This window comes from Dufourea novaeangliae, unplaced genomic scaffold, assembly GCF_001272555.1.
Source record: "Dufourea novaeangliae isolate 0120121106 unplaced genomic scaffold, ASM127255v1 scaffold89, whole genome shotgun sequence".
Lineage (NCBI taxonomy): Eukaryota > Metazoa > Arthropoda > Insecta > Hymenoptera > Halictidae > Dufourea > Dufourea novaeangliae.
The window spans coordinates 4,888,032-4,914,370 of NW_015373988.1; the positions used below are offsets into that span (position 1 = coordinate 4,888,032).

A 26,339-nucleotide genomic window follows, 5' to 3' on the forward strand; every position below is an offset into this window, starting at 1 on the left:
CGTACACGATGTTCAGAAAATAAAGGGTGAAACATTTTGATTGTAATCTACTTATCGTAATGACGAAAATATCAGTTTAGAATATGGTTTCTTTCAGAAGTACAGTGATCCAAGAATATCTTCTACATACCATGTACCGTGCAGAAATAATATTTGTATAATGTTACGTGACAGAAGATCAAAGACAGAAAAACGTGGTTAATATTTCTCACTGCCCCAATTTTTTGTTTACGACGGGATTCAGTGGCATACGAAATTTAAAATGTTCTTTTTAATGCATCTTGGATACTCAGATATTCTATAGACATAAAATCTACAGCATCAAAAGTATTCAACTTTTAACGATTTGCAGACTTGTGAGGATGGTCCCTCAACTACAATTTCTGAAATCATGTCATCATCCCCTGGTTTTTAGTTAAAAATACAACGTTACACTACATCGTACGTTCGAAACTTTCGGTTCAGAAAACATCGCGTATACTGGCGAGGGTTCGAAAAATTTTGCTAAAGATTCATTCACCGTCTCGAAACTTTCGATTCGAACAATATTCTACTTTTTATGCAATAGGAAAAATGATTCAAAGTGTCCCCGTTTCTTGAGTATCCAGTCGTCTCTAGGTCACAAACCTTCCAGCAAAGATATTTACTCGTTCTTCGCGCTTTCTTGCATTTTATGTACAAAATGTGTTTCGATTCGATCGATAGAACTACGTCGAGAAGATTACCGGGATCATCGTTGCCGCTGTCGGAGAGTCGTGGTCGTTGTAATCGATGTCGTGCGACGGTGATCATCGATGCAGGGCCCAGCCGATGGTATAGTTGCGGGAAGACCTTCCCGTGCGGTGCAGGCGATCTGTGGAAAAAAGTCGGCGATCGATTGCACCGCGTGAGAACACGTGGCTGATATCAACGATGGATCCGCACCGAACCGAACGATCCGACGACATGGAGACGTGGCTTGTATTTTTCTACGGACAGTGTCCGACTAATTAATATCTCTGTCGCTATATAATTCGAAATATTGAGCTTTTCCTCATTTTTATTGTAGAGTGGGGCCATTGTAGAATTGAAATGACAGAGAAATGGGACATTGTAGAAATGAAACAAAAGACATTTTGGTGGAAGTATTAACATTTCCTAGCATTGTATGTCGTTAATAATTTTTCTTTGGTACTTGTTTTACGATTATGGTGGAAGATCATAGATTCTGATGGAATGTTGTATCTGTGGGTTAATGTTAGATGTAACAATAAGTGATCCATTACTGTCTGGAGATATATTTTAAATTATAGATATCTGCTCGACCTTTCCAGTGCATAACTGTAGTGTAGGATGTTGGGAAATTATTATGAATGTAAATGAAACTATGTAGATGCTTGACTTCCATAAGAAAGAATATTGGTAGCGTTGGGAAATAGTGGGTTATTTATGTACGTAAAAAATGTAATACGGTTGGTGACATGGACTTATCAATATGTAATATTGTCCGGGATGATGGTTGATTCAGGGCGTGGATCAAAGGATCAAAGGTATAAAAAACAGACACAGAAGTCTAGGTTCTTACCAAATTGAATTTTGATCCACAGATAGTATCAAATAAATATTCTTTACTTTATTATTGGAAAAAGTCAATTAGAACAATTCAGTGCCCTGTCATCCTGCTATTAGTTAACTGAATTCCGCACTGTTAAAAGTTAAGTACATTATTTTATCCGAAACATTTTTCTATTGATGCGAGACTCCTTTTTGTAAGTTACTTCAACCTTATTTAGCTATTCTCTTTCTCGATGCCCACCATGAATAATTGAAAACGTTCTAATTGCGTTCTCGATACTAATATGATTTACATCGCAAAATGTCACTCTATTATGAATCATTAATGTCAGCGGGACATGTAATAACAGCTTCGCGTGCGGAAAAATATGGCGATGTAGATCATCATGCGTGATGGCGCCAGTGACACGATGACTGATCTACGATCTCAGTGAAAATATCACTTCTTAAATCAAGTACGTTTTGTATTTATACAAACACTATTAACATTATTTAATACGGAAAGATAGGATCATAACACCGTGGATGTTCACATAAATTCAAATATTTATGGATTAACTTAGAGAACCAGAAATGCAAGAACTTCGTGTAGTTATACAGGGTGGTCGGTAACTTGTGGCACAACTAAACAGTGGGTAGTTCTACATAAAAACATAAGTCGAAGATGTAAAATAAAATTTTTTCGTTTGAGGCTTTGGTTTGGACTTGAAAGTAATTTGAAATGCGTCTATTAATCATGATTGTAAGTAGAAACAGAGTGCAATGAACAGACGTGGTACCAAGTCCTATTCAATTGCACGGGGAGCCAAAAAATGTTCAAAATCGTTTTTCTCGAAAACGGAGTCTTAAATGAACAAATTCTATTCCATATTTTTGATTTATTTGTTTATATAGAACCACCCTCCTTTCAGTTGTGCTATCAGTTTATCGTCCACCCTGTATAACTGACTGCGGATTTTATGCAATTATAGCCAATAGGGCTCTGTGAAATATAATACAGAAAAAACTTCGATAAAATGTATTCTCTTTTATTTTAAACCCATTAAGAATTTTAATTCAATAATTTTGTCTTCAAAAATTACTTTGAAAAATGTCATTTTGCATAAAAATCCGCAGTCTACTGATTACACTAGACAAAGAAGAAACTAAATTACCCAACTGTATCTGCTACAAATAGATCGAACCCAAAGTATGTCAGTTATTATCGTTTCTAAAATGAGTCTACTAATCGAATAATCGTTCGTCGTTACAAATCCCACAATTATTCAAAGTAAATATTTATTTCCGCTCTGAATGCAAGCGTCTAGATTTCAGGTTCTATATTTCCACGTACTTCCGCTCTAAGGTGATCGACTCGTCGATTTTATACACGTAAGATGAACATTGGACGCGTTGCCTATTCCGTAAAATCCCTTTCCTCTTTTTAGGAGAGCCTCTTAAGAGCACGTAAACACGGGAAGTCGATGTGCAGATCACTTGGTGCGTTTCACTTTCATAAAAAGGAAGTCTATCTCCCATTCTTGAAAAAGTTTCAACAATCCTCTCGGTCGAATACTTCGCGTCACTGGATAAATCATCGAGGACGCGAACCATGGAGCAGGAAACGTGTTCGACAAGCCCCAGGGTAACCTTTTTATCCGAATCGAACAGCGTGTGTATCGATGTCACGAGGATCTCCTCGAAATCCTAATTACGAATCCCCATCGAGGCCCCGAATCACAAGCGGCGACGAACGCGCCGCCTAATGAATTATTTATATATATACCAGCGGAGATGGCTCTCGGTGGCGTTGGTTCATCCCCCTCGATACTGGATCGCTGCGATATAAATGGACCCGTGGAGAGCACGAGATCAAAGCGACGCTGTGACGTTTAAGAATAGAGAAAACAAAACAAAAAAGGAAAAAAAACAAAACGTAGAACTGAGGGAAAAATCGTTGGCGGACAGTCGACGCGGTTGCGAGGATCTTTCGAAGAGATGGATCCTCGCGAACGCGGTTTCCCCTCTTTTATTCTGTCTCGACGCGGCTCGTAAAGCTCGAGTAATTAACGCGGCGTCGAAGGGATGCGGGACAGAACGCTTATTTTACGATCCCCGTCGCGTTTCCGATGCTTTCAGACCAGGCAGGTCTTCGAAAAGACGTCCAGAATGTTTTATTCCTAGGGGAATGAATGCTCTGTGGTTCTTAGAAGTGGGTTGTCTGGGGGCAATTTTTAACCCTTTAAACCTTGAATTTGTAAAATGTCATTTGAACAATGATTGACGAGTATGTGACGAAATGATAATTGATGAATGATTATGGTGATTGAGTAATCGGCAATTATGATCAATGAATGTCGGAAATGATCAATGTGAATGTAATCGTAACATATTATTAATTATTAATCACAGAATAATTACATTATTGATTATGATTGAATCGGTATGTTATTAATGGAACGTTGATAATGATGTAAAAATGTAATAGTTATTGAATCATTAAACGAAGGCGATAGTAAGAACTCCGTCTACAAACATGTAAAACTTATATTATTACTGTAACGTATGTAAGGATACAATCTAAATACATAACATAAAAACCAGCTGCATCTGATCAATGTTTTGTTGTTTATTGTATTTCACTGAGCCCTGCAGGCTATAAATGCATAAAATCTCCATTCTATTGATTACCAAACAGATTATGTAAATTCGTTTACATGTTTTTTGTCAGTGTGTTCTATTGCTTCATTACAACCCCAAATTCTTCTTCTTATCCCCACACCCCACCCACCCCCAATGATTTTAACCGTATTTTTTCCCCTTGACTGCTTGGAAATCGGTTTCCCGACGCCGAGAACGGGCAAACAAGTTACGACTTTGCCGGAAATTACTATCTAGACCGTGGACGCTTGGTGGGAGTATTTTTAACGTGTCATCATCGTTTTCGCCAATCTCGATAAGCAAAGAGGGTTTTTCCGTGCCCGCGGCGAATCGATTTTGTCGCGCGACGTTATTACGGCCGAATATTGTTTAAAACGCAAACAGCTCGACGCGGTGTTTATGTATCGGGAGCCGATGGAAGCGATCAACACCATCGGTGAGAAGTTTCGCATCGAAATCGATCGAATTTCACGAATCGTATCGGATGGTACATGTATCAAAACCAACGACAATTGTAACAGAGTGCTTTAGGCACGTCGTTCCATTTATTCGGTTGAGAAGATTTTTTCAAATGTTTGATTCGTTCTTTCTAGAGGTAGAAAAATTTACAAAATCTAAATTTATTTGATTAATTAGAATTATAGTGGATGTCATTGAAGAGATTGTTCAAAACAAACAGGGGTGATTCTGTGTGATGAAATATGTCAAAAATATAGAATAATATACTTTATAAGTAGTTTTGTTCTGAATGGAATTAATAGACTGCGGATTTTATGCACGTATAGTCTATAGGTATCAGTAAAATATAATAAAAAACTAAACTTTTATCAGACGTAACGAGTTTGCTATTTTATTCTGAACCCAATAAGATACTTAAGAGAAGAAAAGAATTCCTACATTTAGTCTTATCTTTGTGAATTACTTTACAGAACGTCATTTTGCATAAAAATCCACAGTCTAGTAATCTAGTATAAAAATTTGTCGTTTACACGTGGTTTCCAATACTGTGCCTGACCATTGCTTGGCTATTCTACTCGTAGTAAACATAACACAGTATCACCTATATTACATCGATCCCTTTAACTCTAGCATATCACATAAAATTAATGTAAGAACATAAATAATGTTACATGATAATTGATTAATAAGTCTTGTTAACTGCTGCAAACTTTATCTAAATGAAAGTGAAATATACATCTGCTTCCTGGTTTAACGTAATAATACAAAGCTGAGAAATTTCAGCGTCGATAAATTCATTCTTACGCTGTATGAATAAACTAAATGAGCACAAAGTGGACCATGAATACGCGAATAAAGGTGGCATTTGATATTGAAACAACGAGCACAGGGATTGCTTTTACAAACGCTATTTTGATTTCGTAAACGACGCGAATGAAACAGACGTATTTCATGAATAAATTATTCCCGATCCGACGATTATGAATACATTAATTTTCTGCGTTTCACGCTGACTCGTAGACTCCCGGCGATATAATATCATTGCAGTAAATTACACTGTTTTGACCATTGAAGTTCTCCGTAATTGGGAGAATTAAGTATCGAATATTTCATTAAAATTTCCAGATGCAACTGTGCCGAGTAATATTCATCTTTAGCTTAATTGAATTCCAACAATTCGATAGTCTACAATTCTGCGCTCCAATACAAATGAAATCAATTTGACTTTCAGTAAAACTGTGTATAAAAGTATCAATACAAATAAACACATGTAACAAAAATAGATAACACATTGCTATCGTTTCAATGGATCGACTGACAGCGAATGAAAACCACGCGAGAAGTATACTATTGCTGTTCATGAATGAACAGAGACGAGAGCCAACGATGAAGAGTCGATAAAACGCGGGGGATTATTTTTTCCCGACAAATCACGGGAAATTGCAAACGACCGTCGTGTAAAAAACTTTCGGCGGAAATCAGATTTATTGCTGTGCCGTAATTTTCCTTTTTTTAGAGGGGGCGGAATAGGAACGGCTGCATCCGCCAGCGGGAGATAAATGAAACGGGACCACGGAAACTTTCGCGATCCCGAACAGCACGGTTCGGGTAGTCAAAAAGTATTTCGAGTATCGATCGCGGATTAAATGGTACTCGACTGAACGAGGAATCTCATTTGCTCCGATTTATTGCGCTTTCATTCCGGTGGTTCATGGCCTCGAAAGAGTTACTATTATCGATGTCCACGGTTCACTGTCCGGTATAGCGACAACGTGATTATATTTTTAAGAGCACTTCTATTTTATATGGACTGTGTTTTACGAGTGGATATTTACACCTTTTTAATTCAGCTATGTTGAAATTAAATTCCATAGAATATGAGATTATCCTAATTGAATACTGTGTTTTCTTTTTGGGCTCGTTTAATCAATACCAATAAGTACCTACAATGATATGATTTAAAATTTCACTATAATTTCTGTTGCATTGAAAACACAGAACTGTAACATTTATATATTGCGTACCAATGCTGTAAGTAGGTACTTCATTTTATTATGAGACTACACGAGCGAATATTTAGACTTACACTGAATTATATGTTTTCTTTGAGGATTGTTTGAGAACTACTAATAAATACTATGAGCAAGTTTGAAAGTTCATTGAAATCTTTGCTACTGTAGATGCAACGATTCGTACGAATGCTTTAAATAGAAACTTCCTTTTAATATCAGACTATACACTGTACAGATCAAATAAAACGTCTTGCTGGAGAAAGTGAAAATGGAAGTAAAGAAAAATTTCAGGTGAACAAGTTCAAAGGACGAGGCGCTGTAGCTGAGATTCTAGTAGATACAAACGAGTCGGCGTGTCTGACCAAAGTCTGACCACAACTACTTGATTTATGACTCGTGTCTGCTCCTTCCCTACTCCCTTGTACTTTAATTACTGTAATAGTAATTTCTAAAGCTAATATCACTTGAGTAATCACTTAGTTCCAAAAGGTCTGTAAAAACATCCTGACTTCGTTTAAACTTTAAATTGTACTAGCATTACAATTTTTTCTAGTTCTTGCAATGTCTCATTACGAGCCATCATCCCTGAAATGTATTCAAATTATTCGGATCTATGTACACCATAAATCAAATCAGAACTCCTGTGTTCAAACTATTAGAAATGATTTTAGACACTCAATGTTTCGTTTAGCCATACACATATCAGAACACTACAGTCTTCAAAAATCATACATACACTCAAGAGAAAACTCAGCTCCCGCTAGGGGAAAAAGTGGCGGGGTGGGGGGAAGGGCCTCCTATCACTTGATCTCAGAAGCTACTGTAATTTATACCAAATTAACATTTGATTTAACATTTATTTCAGTACTTGAAATAAATTTACCAAGTGGTAGGATTCCCTTCTTTTTTCCCTACCTGAAGCCAAGATTGCACGTCAGTATACAACATGTAATAAACAATAAGAATGATAACAATATTAAATATTTAGCTTTGCTACATAATACAAAATCATTGTCACGAAATAAAACTCAGAAAATGAATAAAAAGGGCATACCAAACGATCTGTAATTGACAAAGTTCAGCAACATGTAATACACTCCAAGATGTCACGATCACCTAAATTGATCACAAGAAAAATCGTATCCAAGTACCCGTGATATTCGCAGTTCACGCAACAGTCAACACGATTCCACGCCCGGGAAAAAACCACAATCAGCTCAGCGAAGGGACATTCTATTAGCCGTCCGTTTGTCACTGAATCCCCGGTGTCGCTCCACGCGGAAAAGGAGGGAGGGGGTTGCAGACCGACCAACGGGTAATGATAAAGGAGACGGGGGGTCGCGAGTTCGGAAGTGAAGAAGACAAGAGGAAAGCCTCGTTTCACGGGACATTAAATTCCGACGGGACCGTCGGGTTCTCTGGAGGAACGTAGACTGGGGGGGCGAGGATATTCTTAAAAGGTTGTTGCATCGGTGAAACGAACGATGCAGGGAAGGGGGAACGGATGAAAAGAATAACGGTGGAAAACTACTGGATGCTTTCTCGTGTCAGTGGGAAGGGGAAAAATGAAACCTAGTGACGCGTCAATCGAGTGTGAAACGTTCGGGCTCCGTGATTCCGAAGTTTCCTTTTCTCGTTTCTATCGCGTCATAAGGGCACACCGTCTCCCGTCCCTGCGATTCCAAAGGACTTTTTCTTGTTTTTGCTTCCGGCGATCAACGTTCCTCCCGGCGGTAGTCGTCGCTTTCGATTCACGGAGTTTCCCCCACGCCCCCGACATCATCCTCGGGAAATTGTTCTCTTGCTGACCGGTGTTGCGATCGCGATGACACTGAATCGGTATTTTTCAGCGAGGGATTGATACTCGAGTTTTCGGGGGATTTTGTATAAGGTGGTCCACTAGAAGTTGGGAAACTTTATATCTTTTGTTGTACCTCGACGTGTCACGCTGTAGTTCTGGATTTCATCTGAATCGGTATTTTTTAGAGGGGGATTAATACTTGAGTTTTGGGGGACTTTGTACAGGATGGTCCACTAGAAGTTGGCAAGCTTTATAACTTTTGTTGTACCTCTACGTGTCACACCAGAGTTCTGCATTTCGTCTGAATCGGTATTTTTTAGAGAGGGATTGATACTCAAGTTTCGGAGAATTTTGTACAGGGTGGTCCACTGGAAATAGACTTTTATACCGAGATTTGGATCAACGTTTGGAATATGCGTTCAAGTTTTATAAAGAAAACCAATTAAGTTTGCACCGTGATGTGTTGACACTGTATTTTGCAATGTTTTTCACGGTCGAGGCTATTCATTGCAACACTATTTTGCTATTAAATAATATCTTAATGTAAAAGCAAAGAAGTTTTATAAACACGACATAATGTCTCCGTCAAAAGAGTGGGAAGTTGTAAAGCGAGAATTAATAATCTAATGTTATCCACAAAATTTGGTAAATTATCTATACATCGATGTGATTAGAACACTGATATTCAGCTGCCTTTTTCCTGGCCAGAGACGAGGCCACTCGATCACGGAATAAATTGCTGAGCAAAGTAATTGAGGCCACTGTGTCGACGATCAAACTTAACCCAGCTCTGAGGCGATAAGAGGTTCGATCGATCCACCGTTAAACTTTCAGACTATCCAGAAACAGGAAATTCACAGAAAATCGCTATCCTATATCGAACCTCTGCACACCATTGGAACGAACTCGTTCGTTAAAATTTATTAAAGTAGATCCTACAAAAGATAACACTTTTTATTATTCTATGGATGTCTACACATGTCTACATATTTTGCTTCTCTGCTGTAACGTAAGTTTCCGAAGAATCTCCGTGAACCGGTCGTAATCGGAAGAACAAATGTACGAGGCCAGGGTCCGCATACGAATTGATCCTTCCAGATCCTTCAAGATCGATCCCCATTTTTCCCGAACTGATAGTCTCTGCAGACAAAAGCCTTCTGTCGCAGTAAGATCCTCGCCGAAGATAAATAGCTCTATGTAAGCGACACAGCGTTCTCTTGAATATTAGGTTTCGCGACGAAGAAACGGTCGACAGGCTGGATACCTCGATCGGTAAAACAATCGTCCGGCAAAACAAAGGATCTCGAGTTGAATCCACGGTCCAGCAATACCATTTTTTCTTCCGCCACACAAATATATCATCCGGGGAAGACAACGATGCCATTGAAATCTGATACCTGGTCAATTTTTCACGTTGCGACGCAAGACATCCGTATGTGCCGTCCAGAATACGAATTATAGACAGAGTAAAATTATGTTTCACGCTGTATTTCTATACTTTATTAGTGCTCGAGTATTCGTCGATATTTTTAATACTATTCAGAAGTTCTGAAAGTTATTTCCGTTTCGTTTTGGTTTTAATTAGCCTTTTATGAAAAATGATATGGTAAATGGTAAATATTTATAAACAGGAGTTCAGAGCCGACTTATACGTCATATGTCCAACACCCCATTCCCCCAGATTCGGGCCTAAAAAGTTACATCGAACGCGGTCAGTCATGTGTCCAGAAACGGTTAGGGAATCTGTAACAAACGCTATTTTGATTTCGTAAACGACGCGAATGAAACAGACGTATTTCATGAATAAATTATTCCCGATCCGACGATTATGAATACATTAATTTTCTGCGTTTCACGCTGACTCGTAGACTCCCGGCGATATAATATCATTGCAGTAAATTACACTGTTTTGACCATTGAAGTTCTCCGTAATTGGGAGAATTAAGTATCGAATATTTCATTAAAATTTCCAGATGCAACTGTGCCGAGTAATATTCATCTTTAGCTTAATTGAATTCCAACAATTCGATAGTCTACAATTCTGCGCTCCAATACAAATGAAATCAATTTGACTTTCAGTAAAACTGTGTATAAAAGTATCAATACAAATAAACACATGTAACAAAAATAGATAACACATTGCTATCGTTTCAATGGATCGACTGACAGCGAATGAAAACCACGCGAGAAGTATACTATTGCTGTTCATGAATGAACAGAGACGAGAGCCAACGATGAAGAGTCGATAAAACGCGGGGGATTATTTTTTCCCGACAAATCACGGGAAATTGCAAACGACCGTCGTGTAAAAAACTTTCGGCGGAAATCAGATTTATTGCTGTGCCGTAATTTTCCTTTTTTTAGAGGGGGCGGAATAGGAACGGCTGCATCCGCCAGCGGGAGATAAATGAAACGGGACCACGGAAACTTTCGCGATCCCGAACAGCACGGTTCGGGTAGTCAAAAAGTATTTCGAGTATCGATCGCGGATTAAATGGTACTCGACTGAACGAGGAATCTCATTTGCTCCGATTTATTGCGCTTTCATTCCGGTGGTTCATGGCCTCGAAAGAGTTACTATTATCGATGTCCACGGTTCACTGTCCGGTATAGCGACAACGTGATTATATTTTTAAGAGCACTTCTATTTTATATGGACTGTGTTTTACGAGTGGATATTTACACCTTTTTAATTCAGCTATGTTGAAATTAAATTCCATAGAATATGAGATTATCCTAATTGAATACTGTGTTTTCTTTTTGGGCTCGTTTAATCAATACCAATAAGTACCTACAATGATATGATTTAAAATTTCACTATAATTTCTGTTGCATTGAAAACACAGAACTGTAACATTTATATATTGCGTACCAATGCTGTAAGTAGGTACTTCATTTTATTATGAGACTACACGAGCGAATATTTAGACTTACACTGAATTATATGTTTTCTTTGAGGATTGTTTGAGAACTACTAATAAATACTATGAGCAAGTTTGAAAGTTCATTGAAATCTTTGCTACTGTAGATGCAACGATTCGTACGAATGCTTTAAATAGAAACTTCCTTTTAATATCAGACTATACACTGTACAGATCAAATAAAACGTCTTGCTGGAGAAAGTGAAAATGGAAGTAAAGAAAAATTTCAGGTGAACAAGTTCAAAGGACGAGGCGCTGTAGCTGAGATTCTAGTAGATACAAACGAGTCGGCGTGTCTGACCAAAGTCTGACCACAACTACTTGATTTATGACTCGTGTCTGCTCCTTCCCTACTCCCTTGTACTTTAATTACTGTAATAGTAATTTCTAAAGCTAATATCACTTGAGTAATCACTTAGTTCCAAAAGGTCTGTAAAAACATCCTGACTTCGTTTAAACTTTAAATTGTACTAGCATTACAATTTTTTCTAGTTCTTGCAATGTCTCATTACGAGCCATCATCCCTGAAATGTATTCAAATTATTCGGATCTATGTACACCATAAATCAAATCAGAACTCCTGTGTTCAAACTATTAGAAATGATTTTAGACACTCAATGTTTCGTTTAGCCATACACATATCAGAACACTACAGTCTTCAAAAATCATACATACACTCAAGAGAAAACTCAGCTCCCGCTAGGGGAAAAAGTGGCGGGGTGGGGGGAAGGGCCTCCTATCACTTGATCTCAGAAGCTACTGTAATTTATACCAAATTAACATTTGATTTAACATTTATTTCAGTACTTGAAATAAATTTACCAAGTGGTAGGATTCCCTTCTTTTTTCCCTACCTGAAGCCAAGATTGCACGTCAGTATACAACATGTAATAAACAATAAGAATGATAACAATATTAAATATTTAGCTTTGCTACATAATACAAAATCATTGTCACGAAATAAAACTCAGAAAATGAATAAAAAGGGCATACCAAACGATCTGTAATTGACAAAGTTCAGCAACATGTAATACACTCCAAGATGTCACGATCACCTAAATTGATCACAAGAAAAATCGTATCCAAGTACCCGTGATATTCGCAGTTCACGCAACAGTCAACACGATTCCACGCCCGGGAAAAAACCACAATCAGCTCAGCGAAGGGACATTCTATTAGCCGTCCGTTTGTCACTGAATCCCCGGTGTCGCTCCACGCGGAAAAGGAGGGAGGGGGTTGCAGACCGACCAACGGGTAATGATAAAGGAGACGGGGGGTCGCGAGTTCGGAAGTGAAGAAGACAAGAGGAAAGCCTCGTTTCACGGGACATTAAATTCCGACGGGACCGTCGGGTTCTCTGGAGGAACGTAGACTGGGGGGGCGAGGATATTCTTAAAAGGTTGTTGCATCGGTGAAACGAACGATGCAGGGAAGGGGGAACGGATGAAAAGAATAACGGTGGAAAACTACTGGATGCTTTCTCGTGTCAGTGGGAAGGGGAAAAATGAAACCTAGTGACGCGTCAATCGAGTGTGAAACGTTCGGGCTCCGTGATTCCGAAGTTTCCTTTTCTCGTTTCTATCGCGTCATAAGGGCACACCGTCTCCCGTCCCTGCGATTCCAAAGGACTTTTTCTTGTTTTTGCTTCCGGCGATCAACGTTCCTCCCGGCGGTAGTCGTCGCTTTCGATTCACGGAGTTTCCCCCACGCCCCCGACATCATCCTCGGGAAATTGTTCTCTTGCTGACCGGTGTTGCGATCGCGATGACACTGAATCGGTATTTTTCAGCGAGGGATTGATACTCGAGTTTTCGGGGGATTTTGTATAAGGTGGTCCACTAGAAGTTGGGAAACTTTATATCTTTTGTTGTACCTCGACGTGTCACGCTGTAGTTCTGGATTTCATCTGAATCGGTATTTTTTAGAGGGGGATTAATACTTGAGTTTTGGGGGACTTTGTACAGGATGGTCCACTAGAAGTTGGCAAGCTTTATAACTTTTGTTGTACCTCTACGTGTCACACCAGAGTTCTGCATTTCGTCTGAATCGGTATTTTTTAGAGAGGGATTGATACTCAAGTTTCGGAGAATTTTGTACAGGGTGGTCCACTGGAAATAGACTTTTATACCGAGATTTGGATCAACGTTTGGAATATGCGTTCAAGTTTTATAAAGAAAACCAATTAAGTTTGCACCGTGATGTGTTGACACTGTATTTTGCAATGTTTTTCACGGTCGAGGCTATTCATTGCAACACTATTTTGCTATTAAATAATATCTTAATGTAAAAGCAAAGAAGTTTTATAAACACGACATAATGTCTCCGTCAAAAGAGTGGGAAGTTGTAAAGCGAGAATTAATAATCTAATGTTATCCACAAAATTTGGTAAATTATCTATACATCGATGTGATTAGAACACTGATATTCAGCTGCCTTTTTCCTGGCCAGAGACGAGGCCACTCGATCACGGAATAAATTGCTGAGCAAAGTAATTGAGGCCACTGTGTCGACGATCAAACTTAACCCAGCTCTGAGGCGATAAGAGGTTCGATCGATCCACCGTTAAACTTTCAGACTATCCAGAAACAGGAAATTCACAGAAAATCGCTATCCTATATCGAACCTCTGCACACCATTGGAACGAACTCGTTCGTTAAAATTTATTAAAGTAGATCCTACAAAAGATAACACTTTTTATTATTCTATGGATGTCTACACATGTCTACATATTTTGCTTCTCTGCTGTAACGTAAGTTTCCGAAGAATCTCCGTGAACCGGTCGTAATCGGAAGAACAAATGTACGAGGCCAGGGTCCGCATACGAATTGATCCTTCCAGATCCTTCAAGATCGATCCCCATTTTTCCCGAACTGATAGTCTCTGCAGACAAAAGCCTTCTGTCGCAGTAAGATCCTCGCCGAAGATAAATAGCTCTATGTAAGCGACACAGCGTTCTCTTGAATATTAGGTTTCGCGACGAAGAAACGGTCGACAGGCTGGATACCTCGATCGGTAAAACAATCGTCCGGCAAAACAAAGGATCTCGAGTTGAATCCACGGTCCAGCAATACCATTTTTTCTTCCGCCACACAAATATATCATCCGGGGAAGACAACGATGCCATTGAAATCTGATACCTGGTCAATTTTTCACGTTGCGACGCAAGACATCCGTATGTGCCGTCCAGAATACGAATTATAGACAGAGTAAAATTATGTTTCACGCTGTATTTCTATACTTTATTAGTGCTCGAGTATTCGTCGATATTTTTAATACTATTCAGAAGTTCTGAAAGTTATTTCCGTTTCGTTTTGGTTTTAATTAGCCTTTTATGAAAAATGATATGGTAAATGGTAAATATTTATAAACAGGAGTTCAGAGCCGACTTATACGTCATATGTCCAACACCCCATTCCCCCAGATTCGGGCCTAAAAAGTTACATCGAACGCGGTCAGTCATGTGTCCAGAAACGGTTAGGGAATCTGTTGTACAATCGTAGACGTAACATAATCCGGTTCCGGTCCGCGTGCCAAAAAACCGTCGATCGATTGTCCGGTTTACGTAAACGCGCCACGACTAACGCGAAAGGTATCGGAACGACGTTACATAATACTCTACAGCCGTTTCGCGACGACCGAGATTGTTAATAAACCCCGTATTACGGGTTTCGCCGCGATACACAACAGCCGGCGAGAAGCCGCGTCCCTATTTTACGGGGAATTAATTATCAACGACGGCGGGCGCTTGTGCGAAACGTAGACGAGGCCTGTTACAGACGGAACGAAACTGCGGCCGGAAATGTAATGAAATTGCGCTCCCTCTATGATTGTCTCCCTCACGCTGAATAGTTTCGCCCCCCTGGCGTTCTCCATGGAGAGATTATATTGTGATAGCGTCTCTTTGTTCGCGTGTCCATACGTGGCGGAATCAAAGGCTTCCGGGATTCTTATGCAGATTCAGGGAATTAACGAACGTGCTGATTATGCAAGACGGTGGTTCAAGGCCAACTAACATCGCTTAACTCTTCGAGGCACACGATTTTAAAGAAAATAAAAACCCTAGTTGCACAGAATTTTTTTTAATATAAAAAAATGGACTTTCAATAAAATATTAAACTGTATGACATAAAAGCTAGAAAGCTAAGCAAAAGGGGGAACAGTTTTTAACCCACGTAACCCTAAAGAGTTAATCGTTTTGCATCGTTTTATCTGCTGTGCTGTTAGGTGAAACCTTCGATTTGGTAATAACGTGATTTATGGCATTGTGCTGGATATGTAACCCTTGTTTTCACGAGGTTAGTATTTTTAATTATACGAGGGCTTTTAACCCCCGTGCACTGTTCAATAGAGTATTGCGTTAATATTTCTTGAATTAAAATCGAAGCAAGGAAATATTTTTGTTTACCGGTAGATTATGGTATGTGTAACCTGAGCCGAATTTTGTATACGAGGGTTGAGGACGGGTTGTACTTGTCCGACCGATATTCGATGTTTCTACTTGCAGTGAACATTGATTGTGATATTGTGTGCGTTTCATCGACCTCACTGTATTGTAATTTAATTGTAGAAAACAAATATTATACTGGTGCTGTCTATACAGTCTGGAGACTGTACTATCATCGTTTATTGAGCAGCACCGTATGTGAAATAAACCAGCAATGGTCAGACACGCATGGGAAATTGAGCTTAAATGCACCAAGTTTCATTGCGATTTGTATATTACCTTACTTCCGAAAACAAATTAAATTAATATGTAACACTTACATAACTTTTTTCGTTATTTAGATTACGCAGCCATATGGCAACAGTGGAAACAAAAGGGTTACCAGAATCATGCAACGTAAATGACTATTTACTGTAAATTAATCTAAAATTCGAAAAAATGTAAAAACATTTATCAGACTTTACTATTTTTAATGGAAAATATTGCAAATAAACGTTTCGTAAAAATTACAAAAATTATCTCAAACATTGTATTAAATGCATTACATAACAAAAGACACGTAAAAATTCTCGAGGCAATATTCCATTTTATCAGCTGAAGAACAGTTCAACCGTTGTAACAACGATCCATGCGGTGGCTGCAAATCCATCTGGAAAATACGGAAAACCTCTCAACCGCCCGAAAACTACGAATTTTCCCCGTGAAGATAAATGCTCGTCGTGATAGAGCGAGTAGAGTTTAATATCCAGTGAAAAATTCGTTCGCGGACCGTGAACTGGAATGAAGGGAGGTATCGATGATAGCAGTAAAATCCAAAATAGATGAGGAAAAATGGTCGGCAGATGTCTGACAGAGGATCGAGAGAAAGGAAAAAGCGCGCGAGGGAAAATCGAGAGGCAAAACGAGAAGCCTGACGAAGAAAAAACTCAGCTGTACGCAGCTCGGCCGGAAAAGTAATTGAAGCTTCAATTGCCGAATAAATTGCCTGGAATTTGTATGTGCCCGGTTTTCCTTTCCTATTTTCATTGGCCCTGCGTTTATCCGACGATTCGATGGGGGGAAAAACGATGTGTGGCTGCATCGAATTCGAATATATCTACAAATCGTCGTCCATTATGATCTATTACTTGTATACGTAAACGCAAAACAAATTCATTATTAAACGTATCGAACATTTTACGAAGATTTTACATTAATTCAGTGTATGTAAGTTAAGTGGATGTTTTTTTAGGACTTTACTGAAATGACTAGACTGCGGTTTTTATGCATTTATCGCACAAACTATTTTTAAGACTGCGTGCATTGAAAAATTCATTAAATTGTAATGAAGTTTTCATATTACTTGGAACCTAATAAAATACTTAATAAGATAAATATGATTCTATTTGACCTCGTTATCTATAAATTACTTCACAGAAATCTGCATCTGCATAAACTTCCGCAGTCTAGAAAGAAAAACCGAAATTAAGATACCAAATTAGGAAGTGGACATAATTGTAGGTAATTGTAGCTATTATTATCCAGACTGTACTATAATCTTGCAGTTAATGAGCATGCCCCGTTAATATTAATAGTAATTACTAGCCTGCTGAAACTTACGAATGGTCCACTATTTTCTTAAAAACAATTTAACGTCAATTTCCCACCCTTCTGTTTTATAAAAATTGTGTAGAATATTGAATAACAGTAGTAACTATTATTACTGTTTATGCATTTATATTTCTAATTCTCTTTGAAATAAGTATGAAATTTAAGAAAACATCTAGTCTACCCAACCCAGTATATTAAATGTACTAACGAGAAACAATTCCCGAATAATATAATGTCTCGTATCATTTCTTTCACAATGTCGAGTATTTAGTTGCACCTAATAAAATTCGCAATTCCCTAAATAATCGTTATCGCAGTCTAAACGGCTAGTTATTTAATGCCTTGAAAAACTAGATTTTTAATTACGCATCCCCGGGAAATTCCCCGTTAGAACGGTATACGTCATATTGAAAATAATTTACCTACAAGCGTCGTTTCGCATTCTAAAATTTAATGAGAACTCGAGCAGGACTATCGAGGAGGGACGAATTGGTCGTACGACTGAATACAAATGGGTTCATTTGCAAACGAGAGAACAGAGAGAACGGAGAGGGAGAGAGAGAGATAGAGTCCAAGCAATGGACAAACAGTACGGGAAGCCCATTATTATTCTTCTTCCGCCCCCTTGGTTCTTTCGCCTGGCTCTTGTCCACCGAATCAAAATCTTCGTGCAATCGAGCCGACAAGCAGCTGACAAACGCCTTAAAAGGGTAGTAGGCTCCGCGTATAATCGATATAAATTCAATTAATCAACGTCCACCAATACCGTCTCCAATCCCCCCCCCCCCCCAGAATACAAAAGAGTGTCGAGCTGCTCATAGTTCAACACCACGTCGTCGGATCGTTCGTTCGGAATTCGAATGCTTCATTAACACTAATTTACCATAGATTAGTCGACATCGATACCAATATTTTACACATTAATACTACTTACATCAAAGGAATTAAAATTAAGATACTCTTAATACTTGTTAAACACTTACACCATGTCGTCAACATTCTACTTTTACAATGATTAACACGTCTACATTAATATACTCAATCGAGGTGCATGAAGTTCGTGTGTATGTGTGTATGTGCAATAAACACGTGCGAGTACTTAAAATAAAAAAAAACGAAGTCCATTTCTAACTATGTAATTGTTGAACAATGGGTAAGATGCGAATGTTGCGATACGAAAAAAATATGATCGCGAAATATAATTATTGTTCGGGTGCGAGAAGGTACAAATATTCCTCAAGAATCCGTTGCTCCCAAGTTACGGCCCACGAAGAGTCTGTATAAATTAAACAAATGACTGAGAATCTTCTTTAACGGGGAAATTCTGAAGCTATAAATCGCTCGGGGATGGTTAGCGATGGGCTCGAGACGCTTCGAGTTTGTTCAAACTTACGGGGAAAGTTTCGGGAAGTTTTCGGCTCAACTGCGTTCGAGTGTTAGCCGAAATTAGGGACCTCTTAAAAGTTTCGGAAGGCCTGAGCGAGATAATTGATTCAATAAATCCTGCGAGTGTTCAAGCTTCCGAGTAACCGGTGCTGGTTGCATCACCCATTCGAGAAGGGAACACGAAATTAATATTTGAAACCACACGATAAGAAAAAAATGGAAGTATTTTACGATTCAATGCTTCGCGGTTAAGAAATGTAAAGGTTCTTTAAAGATTTTAACAATTGTAAGCCTTTCAAGGCATTCTAAATACATAAAACCGTCAAAGTTTACAAATACCAGCTGCGTTAATGGCTTTTAAAACAAAGGGTACAGTTAGATAAGGGGGTCAAAAGTGTCCTTCGACCGATATGAACTTGTGATATACCATTCGATAGCTTACCGAGAAAAAGCAATGTGTAGTAATTTTCCCCCCAAAACTACTCTGGTACTCCCATAACTTTCAGAGGCCTTCTCGAAATCGACTCGAGATCGACGTTACTAATAGAAAGGTCATATTGCACTACTCTCTCGATTTCTCGAAAAACGAAATTTCGATGATTCTACAATTAAAAAGGCAATGAAATCGAACGGTGTCGTATTGAAATTCGAGTGGTTTTACAGACCGTCGTATCGCTAACTGAAAGGAATTGTGTCTTTCCGATCGTCTAAAGGAGAATTTAAGGGTTTCACGAATTACAATGCTATTGGAGAGGGGGAGTAGCCAACGTTTCGAATGGTTGTACAAGTAAATTGCTCGAATACTTCCGGAAATATAGGAAGAGAGCCAGTAGCCCATTACTAGGCGCGGCACGGTGTGTAAGCTCTTCGATTACCCCCCGGGAACGTGTATCAGGCGAGCGTGGAGCTTTAAAAAAGTCACGGGCTGATAGGTTTAAGCGCGCTATTATATGAAGTAACACGTGGCACCGAGGAGAGAGGGGAGGGCGATACAAGGCTGCATGTAGTTAACTACTCGTTGCCACGGTGCAATCTCGGAATCAACCGGCCGGGGCCAACTTGGGGAGCACGCACGCTCGATAAAAAGGGCTTCCGGTCCGCGGTGATATACGCGTCGTTACGCCCGGAAAATATTTTCGTTGTTATCGCCCGGGCGAACGATTCAAACCGAGGCGCTAAACAATTACGATTCCGAGCAAGCGAAACATATTCAACCCTTAAACCCGGAATTAACGTAAACATCCTGGTCCGCGTTTTGAACACTCGAGCAACGTGCTGGGTGACTGAAAAGACAAATGCAGGAAATACACAGGGTGTTTCGGAAATGGTTGGACAACCCGGAAGGATGTGATTGTATATGGAAAAGTAAGTGGAAAATGTGGAGTAATATTTTTTCGTACGATGGTTCGTTTCCAAGATAATTGATGTTCTGGATTCATCTAAAGGTGCGTTTTTGACGAAACGAACCCAAGCATCATACGAAAAAATGTTATTCTACATTTTCCATTACTTGTTGCATGTAGAATCACAACCTTTCGGTTTCTACCACCATGTTGGAAACACTCCGTACAGGATCCCTGGACTATGTTCAGTCTACAAGTTGCCGACGTTTCAGAATTTATTTTGAAATTAAAAAAAAATGATAGACTCTATTGGTTTGGGCTACATAAATGGTGAATTAAGAAATTATTAAAAATGTGATAACCGTATTCCGAATTAATTCTGAAATGAAAAGTGAGACAGTGATTTCGGAAATTAATATTCTAGATAGATATTATTTAAACGCTTGCAAAGATTTAATGCTAATATATCAGATAACTTAGTTGTAACTAGACTCCGTGTGTCTAAAGATGAAACGAGAGCTTTATTATGCTTTCGTTTCAGCACATTTCACGTATTTTTATTCTATAAATGCATCAAATACGTAGTCTACTTACGATTAATTAATAATACGAATAATCAATTAGCAACAGTTTGTTATATAAGAAACTTCAAGGAAGCATACGTTTAAATTATTAAAATATTAAATAACGAATATTTCGTACATATATGTTGTTAAACGAAAACGATTTTAATCGGATAAATATTCCCTTATTACTGAAATTTGTATTTAAGATAATCGTATTAATACTTGGAAAAACATGAGATCCGTAGATACGATTACAGATACTATAAACGTTAACAGAATACTTACATTTTACCTGAGTGCATTTAATGCAATTGTGAACTTCGTATTGTTTGAAGCTAGACTCGGTAACATTGTTACATTATTGAAAATGTTTGCAGAGAAGTTCCGAAATATTTAGTATCCATGATTTAATCAATAAAAAAGGTTCCCAGAAACCTCTGTTATTTATTTATACGAATATTCTGTATTGCAATATTCATGTAAATATGATATTGCATGTTGTATATCATTACAAAATTGGTTTTCCGATAATTCACAACACGTTGCCAAATTATTTGGTTAAACATTATCAACAAATTTATACTGCGTTGGGAAAACTCTCCAGACAGTCAACCTCAACACAAATTATGCAATATCAGTACACGATTATTATTCTACCTTTCTGAACAAACTTTAAAAAATGTCGTCAAGTTCGACAATATACTCAAATTCATTTAGTTGATATAACGCACAATATTCCCTCCCTATAGTCACACTGTTAGCGATTATAGATAGATGACAAGACAATAACAAGGTCGACAAAGTATTATTACAGGGAGGAAACACTGCACGCTATATTAACGATTCTGTTGTCAATAACAGAGATTCCCAGAATCTCTGTAACCCCGAAAGAAATTCTGGATCCACAACTACAAATGTCCACAGCTACTCAACAGTTTATCCAAACAACTCAGAAACCGTACAAAGAAAACGTACGAAAAAAAACCCAATAATTTATAAAGAAACTTTAACGAACAGAAAGTAAAAGAAAATCACAATGGAAAAGAAGGAGAATTGGTTTAAGGGTCGAACGCGGATCGTTGCTCGATCTCTGAAAGAATGATCGGTGGAAGACAGATTATGTATATGTATATACATGATCAATCGAAGGGTTTTGGTGAACAAAGGTGGTGGTAGAGTGCCAGAGCGGTTTATTTGCGGTTCAGTTTGCGCTAAAGTACAGATACTCATGCAGAACGGACAGTATGTACAGCGTGGTCGTGTTCGTCCTCGGAACATCCGAGGACGGGAGAGGATATCGACGCGAACAAAGCGATTGAAAATTCGATCTTAAATCCCGTGGATCGACGGCGGGGGCCAGGCCTGGCGCGCACGATCTCGACGATACAATGTCTCTGTGTTGCGCGTGGTTTTACAAGCTACGATGAGATACCGCAAGTACAATTGGAATTGAAACAAACGCCGGAGAACGACAACGTTTATTCTGACACATATCTGACAATAGGCATAATTGATACATAAAATGGAAAAAAAATGAAGCTCTCTGACAAGCCCGTTTTCTCGTTTGTCGATCCTGAATTCGAAAGTTACTCGTGTAAAATCAGTAAATAGTGCGAGAACGCCGCGAGCGAGAGATGCGTGAAAATAATTCTTGTGTATGTCCTGTGTATGCGTGTGTTTGTGTGTGCTTATTTTTGTCTCTTGTCGATTGAATCATCTTGTTTTCTTACCGTGTTTCTGTGTGTTTATTTTTTCCTGATATCTTATATATATAGATACGTATAACATATGGTAAATAAATATATAATATATGTACAAATAATACCTAGGCGAACGCCACTTCGCGTTAAGATGTCGCCACCCCGAGCCGGGACTGCCGTACTGCAACAGACACCCGAAACACTGTCATCATATGCGTTCAATTCTCGAGAATGAAGGAAAAAAGGGGGCAAGGAACCTTCACCGAACGGTTGCATGCCGATGAAGGGTATGCAAGTTGCGAATGAACACCACACTACGTCTTCTTCTTGGTCAAGGATTGAAATTGTTAGAGAAATCATTGGTAGGCAGAGAAAAAAGACTTGAAATTTTGTATGTACAGAGTGTCCTGTAAGTTTGTTCATTATTAGAAAATAAATGAGGTATCCAATAGAATTTTTTTTCTTTGAACACGAAGTGTCGTTTTTGAGAAAATTTAGGGCGAACTTTGTGGAATGCGAAGATGGTTATTATACAATTACGTTAACTTTCAAAAAATTCATTTAAATTAGAATTTAAACAACAATTGCAGTGAATGCACATAAAGTTTAAGAAAAAATTGTCCTAATTGAATTTTTAATATCACTGCGAAATTATAATTTATGATAAATGTTAAAATGTTGTTTCGATAAAAAAATATCAGAACTTTCGTGTTTGTAAAACTGACCGTGAATGTAACTGGGGACTTTAGAAACTGATTTTCTCAAAAACAGACCTGTACAAAAAATAAAATTCTATATTGGAAAGTTTCAAAAATGTCTCCAATATAAAAACAACAATAAAATCGTCGTACACAATGATGTCGGTTTTAGAGTTGTCATACAATATTAGAGTTCGTGTTAAAATGTTTGAAAAATAAAAAATAAACAAATTGAATCGGACTTGTTATTATTTCAGCTTTCAACCCCTGTTTTCGTATAGATTCTTCACTCGCCCGACCGCGAATATTGCAACGAAAATATCTCCTCGATGAAAAAGAACTCAAAACGATCGATGTGGATGTGTATTTTTGATGCAAAAATATTATTTTTTATGGTCACTTGATTTCTTCGACATTGAGTTTGAAAAACAAAATTTTATTAACCCTCAAGGGTATATAGCTTTATCATTTCTTCTATGTTGATCTGCGCGATTATTTTGAAATTGTTGATATTTTTTATCACGTACGGCGGTGATTTTCATTCGAGAGCTTCGCTGTTATTTAAACAGCGCAAACAATTTCGTTCGATGAAAAGGAAATTCCCCACAGATGTCACTAAATATATCAACACGTGTGGTTTTCGAGCAGACAACAAAATTACTGAATTTCCACTTACTACTGCTGTAAAATTAATGATATTCGGTAACAGAATTAAATAAACATGCTCTAATTACTTTTGTTACATCCTCTATTCACTTTTAATTCGTAAATACTTATTTACGTATTTATTTTCTACTGCCCAAAAATATTAAATGAAACAGTTAAGAAATTCATAAAATTATGCAACGCTCCAGGACCAAAGTATAATAATGGAAGGCTATTTATAATTGAAAAATAACTTACTAAACATCGAACTGAATAAGATAATCAATTATTTTCTACCTAAGCAGTCCGAAAGTAAGATCTATGGAACTACCGAGACATAAATGATCATTATATCGTATTTTCATTACAAACTCAAGGTACGTTTAAAATTTAATCCAATTGTAAGATAATTAACGTTCTAAACCATTCTACCGTAAATCTTCACCTGGCTTCATTTTAACGAACCTACATAAACAAGATCCATAAAAGTATCAAGACATAAGATAACCATTATGTCGTATTTTCATCACAAAAGCAAGATACGTTTAAAATTTTATCCAACTTCAAAGTGATTAAAGTACTAAACGTTACTACAGTAGACATTCACCAGGCTTGAGTTTCTCAAAAGAAAGTCTCTATAAACCCTTGAACGTCGAAGAAATCCGATTACTCGGATACATTCAGATTATTCCCGTCGAAAACGAAGCTCTCGAATCAATTATCATCGTTTCCGACGTACAAAGAGCACGATCGTTACTCGATTAAGGGGGGGAAGTAGAGGGCGAGAAATTTTCAAAGCGGGCACATAGGGGCCCCGGTTCGGAACGTAATCCGCCCCGTTGGAAAATTGCAATTTCCACGCGCCAGCCCAGAAATAACCGAGGAATGACATAAAATATACCGGGGACAAGCGGTGTGTGATCGTTGCTTTTTAATTTTTTCGCATTCGGCCGAAATCGGGGCTCTCCGTTCGCGAGAATTGCTCCGCGGTCTTTCATCGGGGTATATATCACGAACGGCGGCCCCCAAGCACATCCATCATCGACTCTGATACGAATTAAACAGCTCCCGTGCAGAGCACGCGAACGACCGTTTGATTTTCATCGGGTCGTCGAGGAAAATGGAAAAACTATTCGCAACTCGTATCTGTGCAACATTTTTCAGTCGAGCAGGTGAACGTTGACCGTGGAACCGAAGGATTCTGCGTGTACCCTTTTTTCGAAAGAGAACATTCCGACGAAAATTGAAACATGGTTTTTTGTCGTTAAGATTATGACGAGTGATGACGTCATGGGAGTGCCAACTACTCATTACTAATGATGTTAATTTGATTTTTATACATTTTTTTTTGTATACATAATAAAAACCATATTTTGTTAATTTTTAACAAAAACAGCTGGCCATTGGTGGAAGTTACTCGCGATCGTCATAGTGTTGGGAGAAGTTTTGTCGAACTCGGGAACGGTTCATGAAATTGAATTCTATGTGATAAAGGCACAGTCAATTTATAGGAATGTTTAATAGACTGACTTTCAGATTTTTCGTTTGTAAATTATGTGTATTAAATATTTGAATACTCTACAGAATTTGATCGTTGAATGTTGTAATTAAGTAGTAAATTCGACAAACTGATAAATAGTCTGACCTCCTAGCCATTCGTGGTGCTCATCGATGATCTAGGTAAATATTCAAATGGGTTCGACAAATAGTATTTTACCGTTGTTTATAAACTAGTTATATTTTATGATTACCAAAATATTTCAAATAATCCTTAAGATGCGAGGCTATTATTTAAGGTACGATATTCAACCATGAATACACTCTTGTCCGATTTTATATGTTATAACAATTTGTTTTCTTCTTCTTGAACTGAATTCAATAAATCACGAAAATTGTGGGAATATTGTAAGAATTAAATTGTTCTCAATTTGAAATTTCAATTCAATTTTAATCTATCTTAATTGACTGTGTCATTACCTCACAGAAAATGAGACTTCCGTTCTGTGTTCGAGAATAGTATCCCCTCCTCTGCTAACGACAAATTTAACCATAATCTACCATTCTTAATAATTCTTATAATAGTATTATCACCACGAAGATGCAGGATCCTTCGATTCGACTCATGAATGGAGCTTCCTTCAAATCGTCATCATTAAAAATCTCGCAAAGCCTCATTACCCCCAATTCAACGGGAAACGAGTCTCTTCTCATGCATTTCACACACTCTTATTCTTTCATGCAAGCAGAAAGAAGCTCCATTCTCTGCTTTTAATTAAAAGAAAAATCACTCGATTAGTAGAAAAACAGTTCCTAACAGGACTGCGACAGTACAAGACAATAAACATCATAATGCAGTCATGATAGATCGAGTATGCAAAATACAGTGAACTGTTTACAAATACATTTGTCAATTTCTATTTTCGTAAAATTGTATTTTGCATAAACGTATGTGTTATATAATTGTAGTTGTTAATCGAGACATCGTCACGCTGTTATATTCACTGAAAATCGAAAGTAAAAAATCACTCGTTCGAGAAAAATTGATTAGGGACTGGACAGATCGATGCACGTCACGCATGG

The 26,339-nt window shown here is 38.1% G+C and overlaps 1 protein-coding gene across 8 annotated transcripts in view; it reads right to left on the bottom strand.

The window, feature by feature from the left end:
- Nucleotides 1-483: 483 nt before the first annotated feature.
- LOC107187614 (tropomodulin) overlaps nt 484-26,339 on the bottom strand; it is a 99,986-nt gene continuing 74,130 nt past the window's right edge. For 5 of the 8 annotated variants that reach the window (XM_015575751.1, XM_015575749.1, XM_015575753.1 and 2 more), the window contains one exon: nt 21,892-22,597. In XM_015575751.1, the coding sequence (XP_015431237.1) occupies nt 22,563-22,597 (35 nt within the window). In that variant the 3' untranslated portion in view covers nt 21,892-22,562. Of the gene's footprint in view, nt 854-21,891; nt 22,598-26,339 lie in introns of those variants that run through there. The other 3 variants (XM_015575752.1, XR_001516213.1, XM_015575750.1) reach the window with 3 other exon arrangements.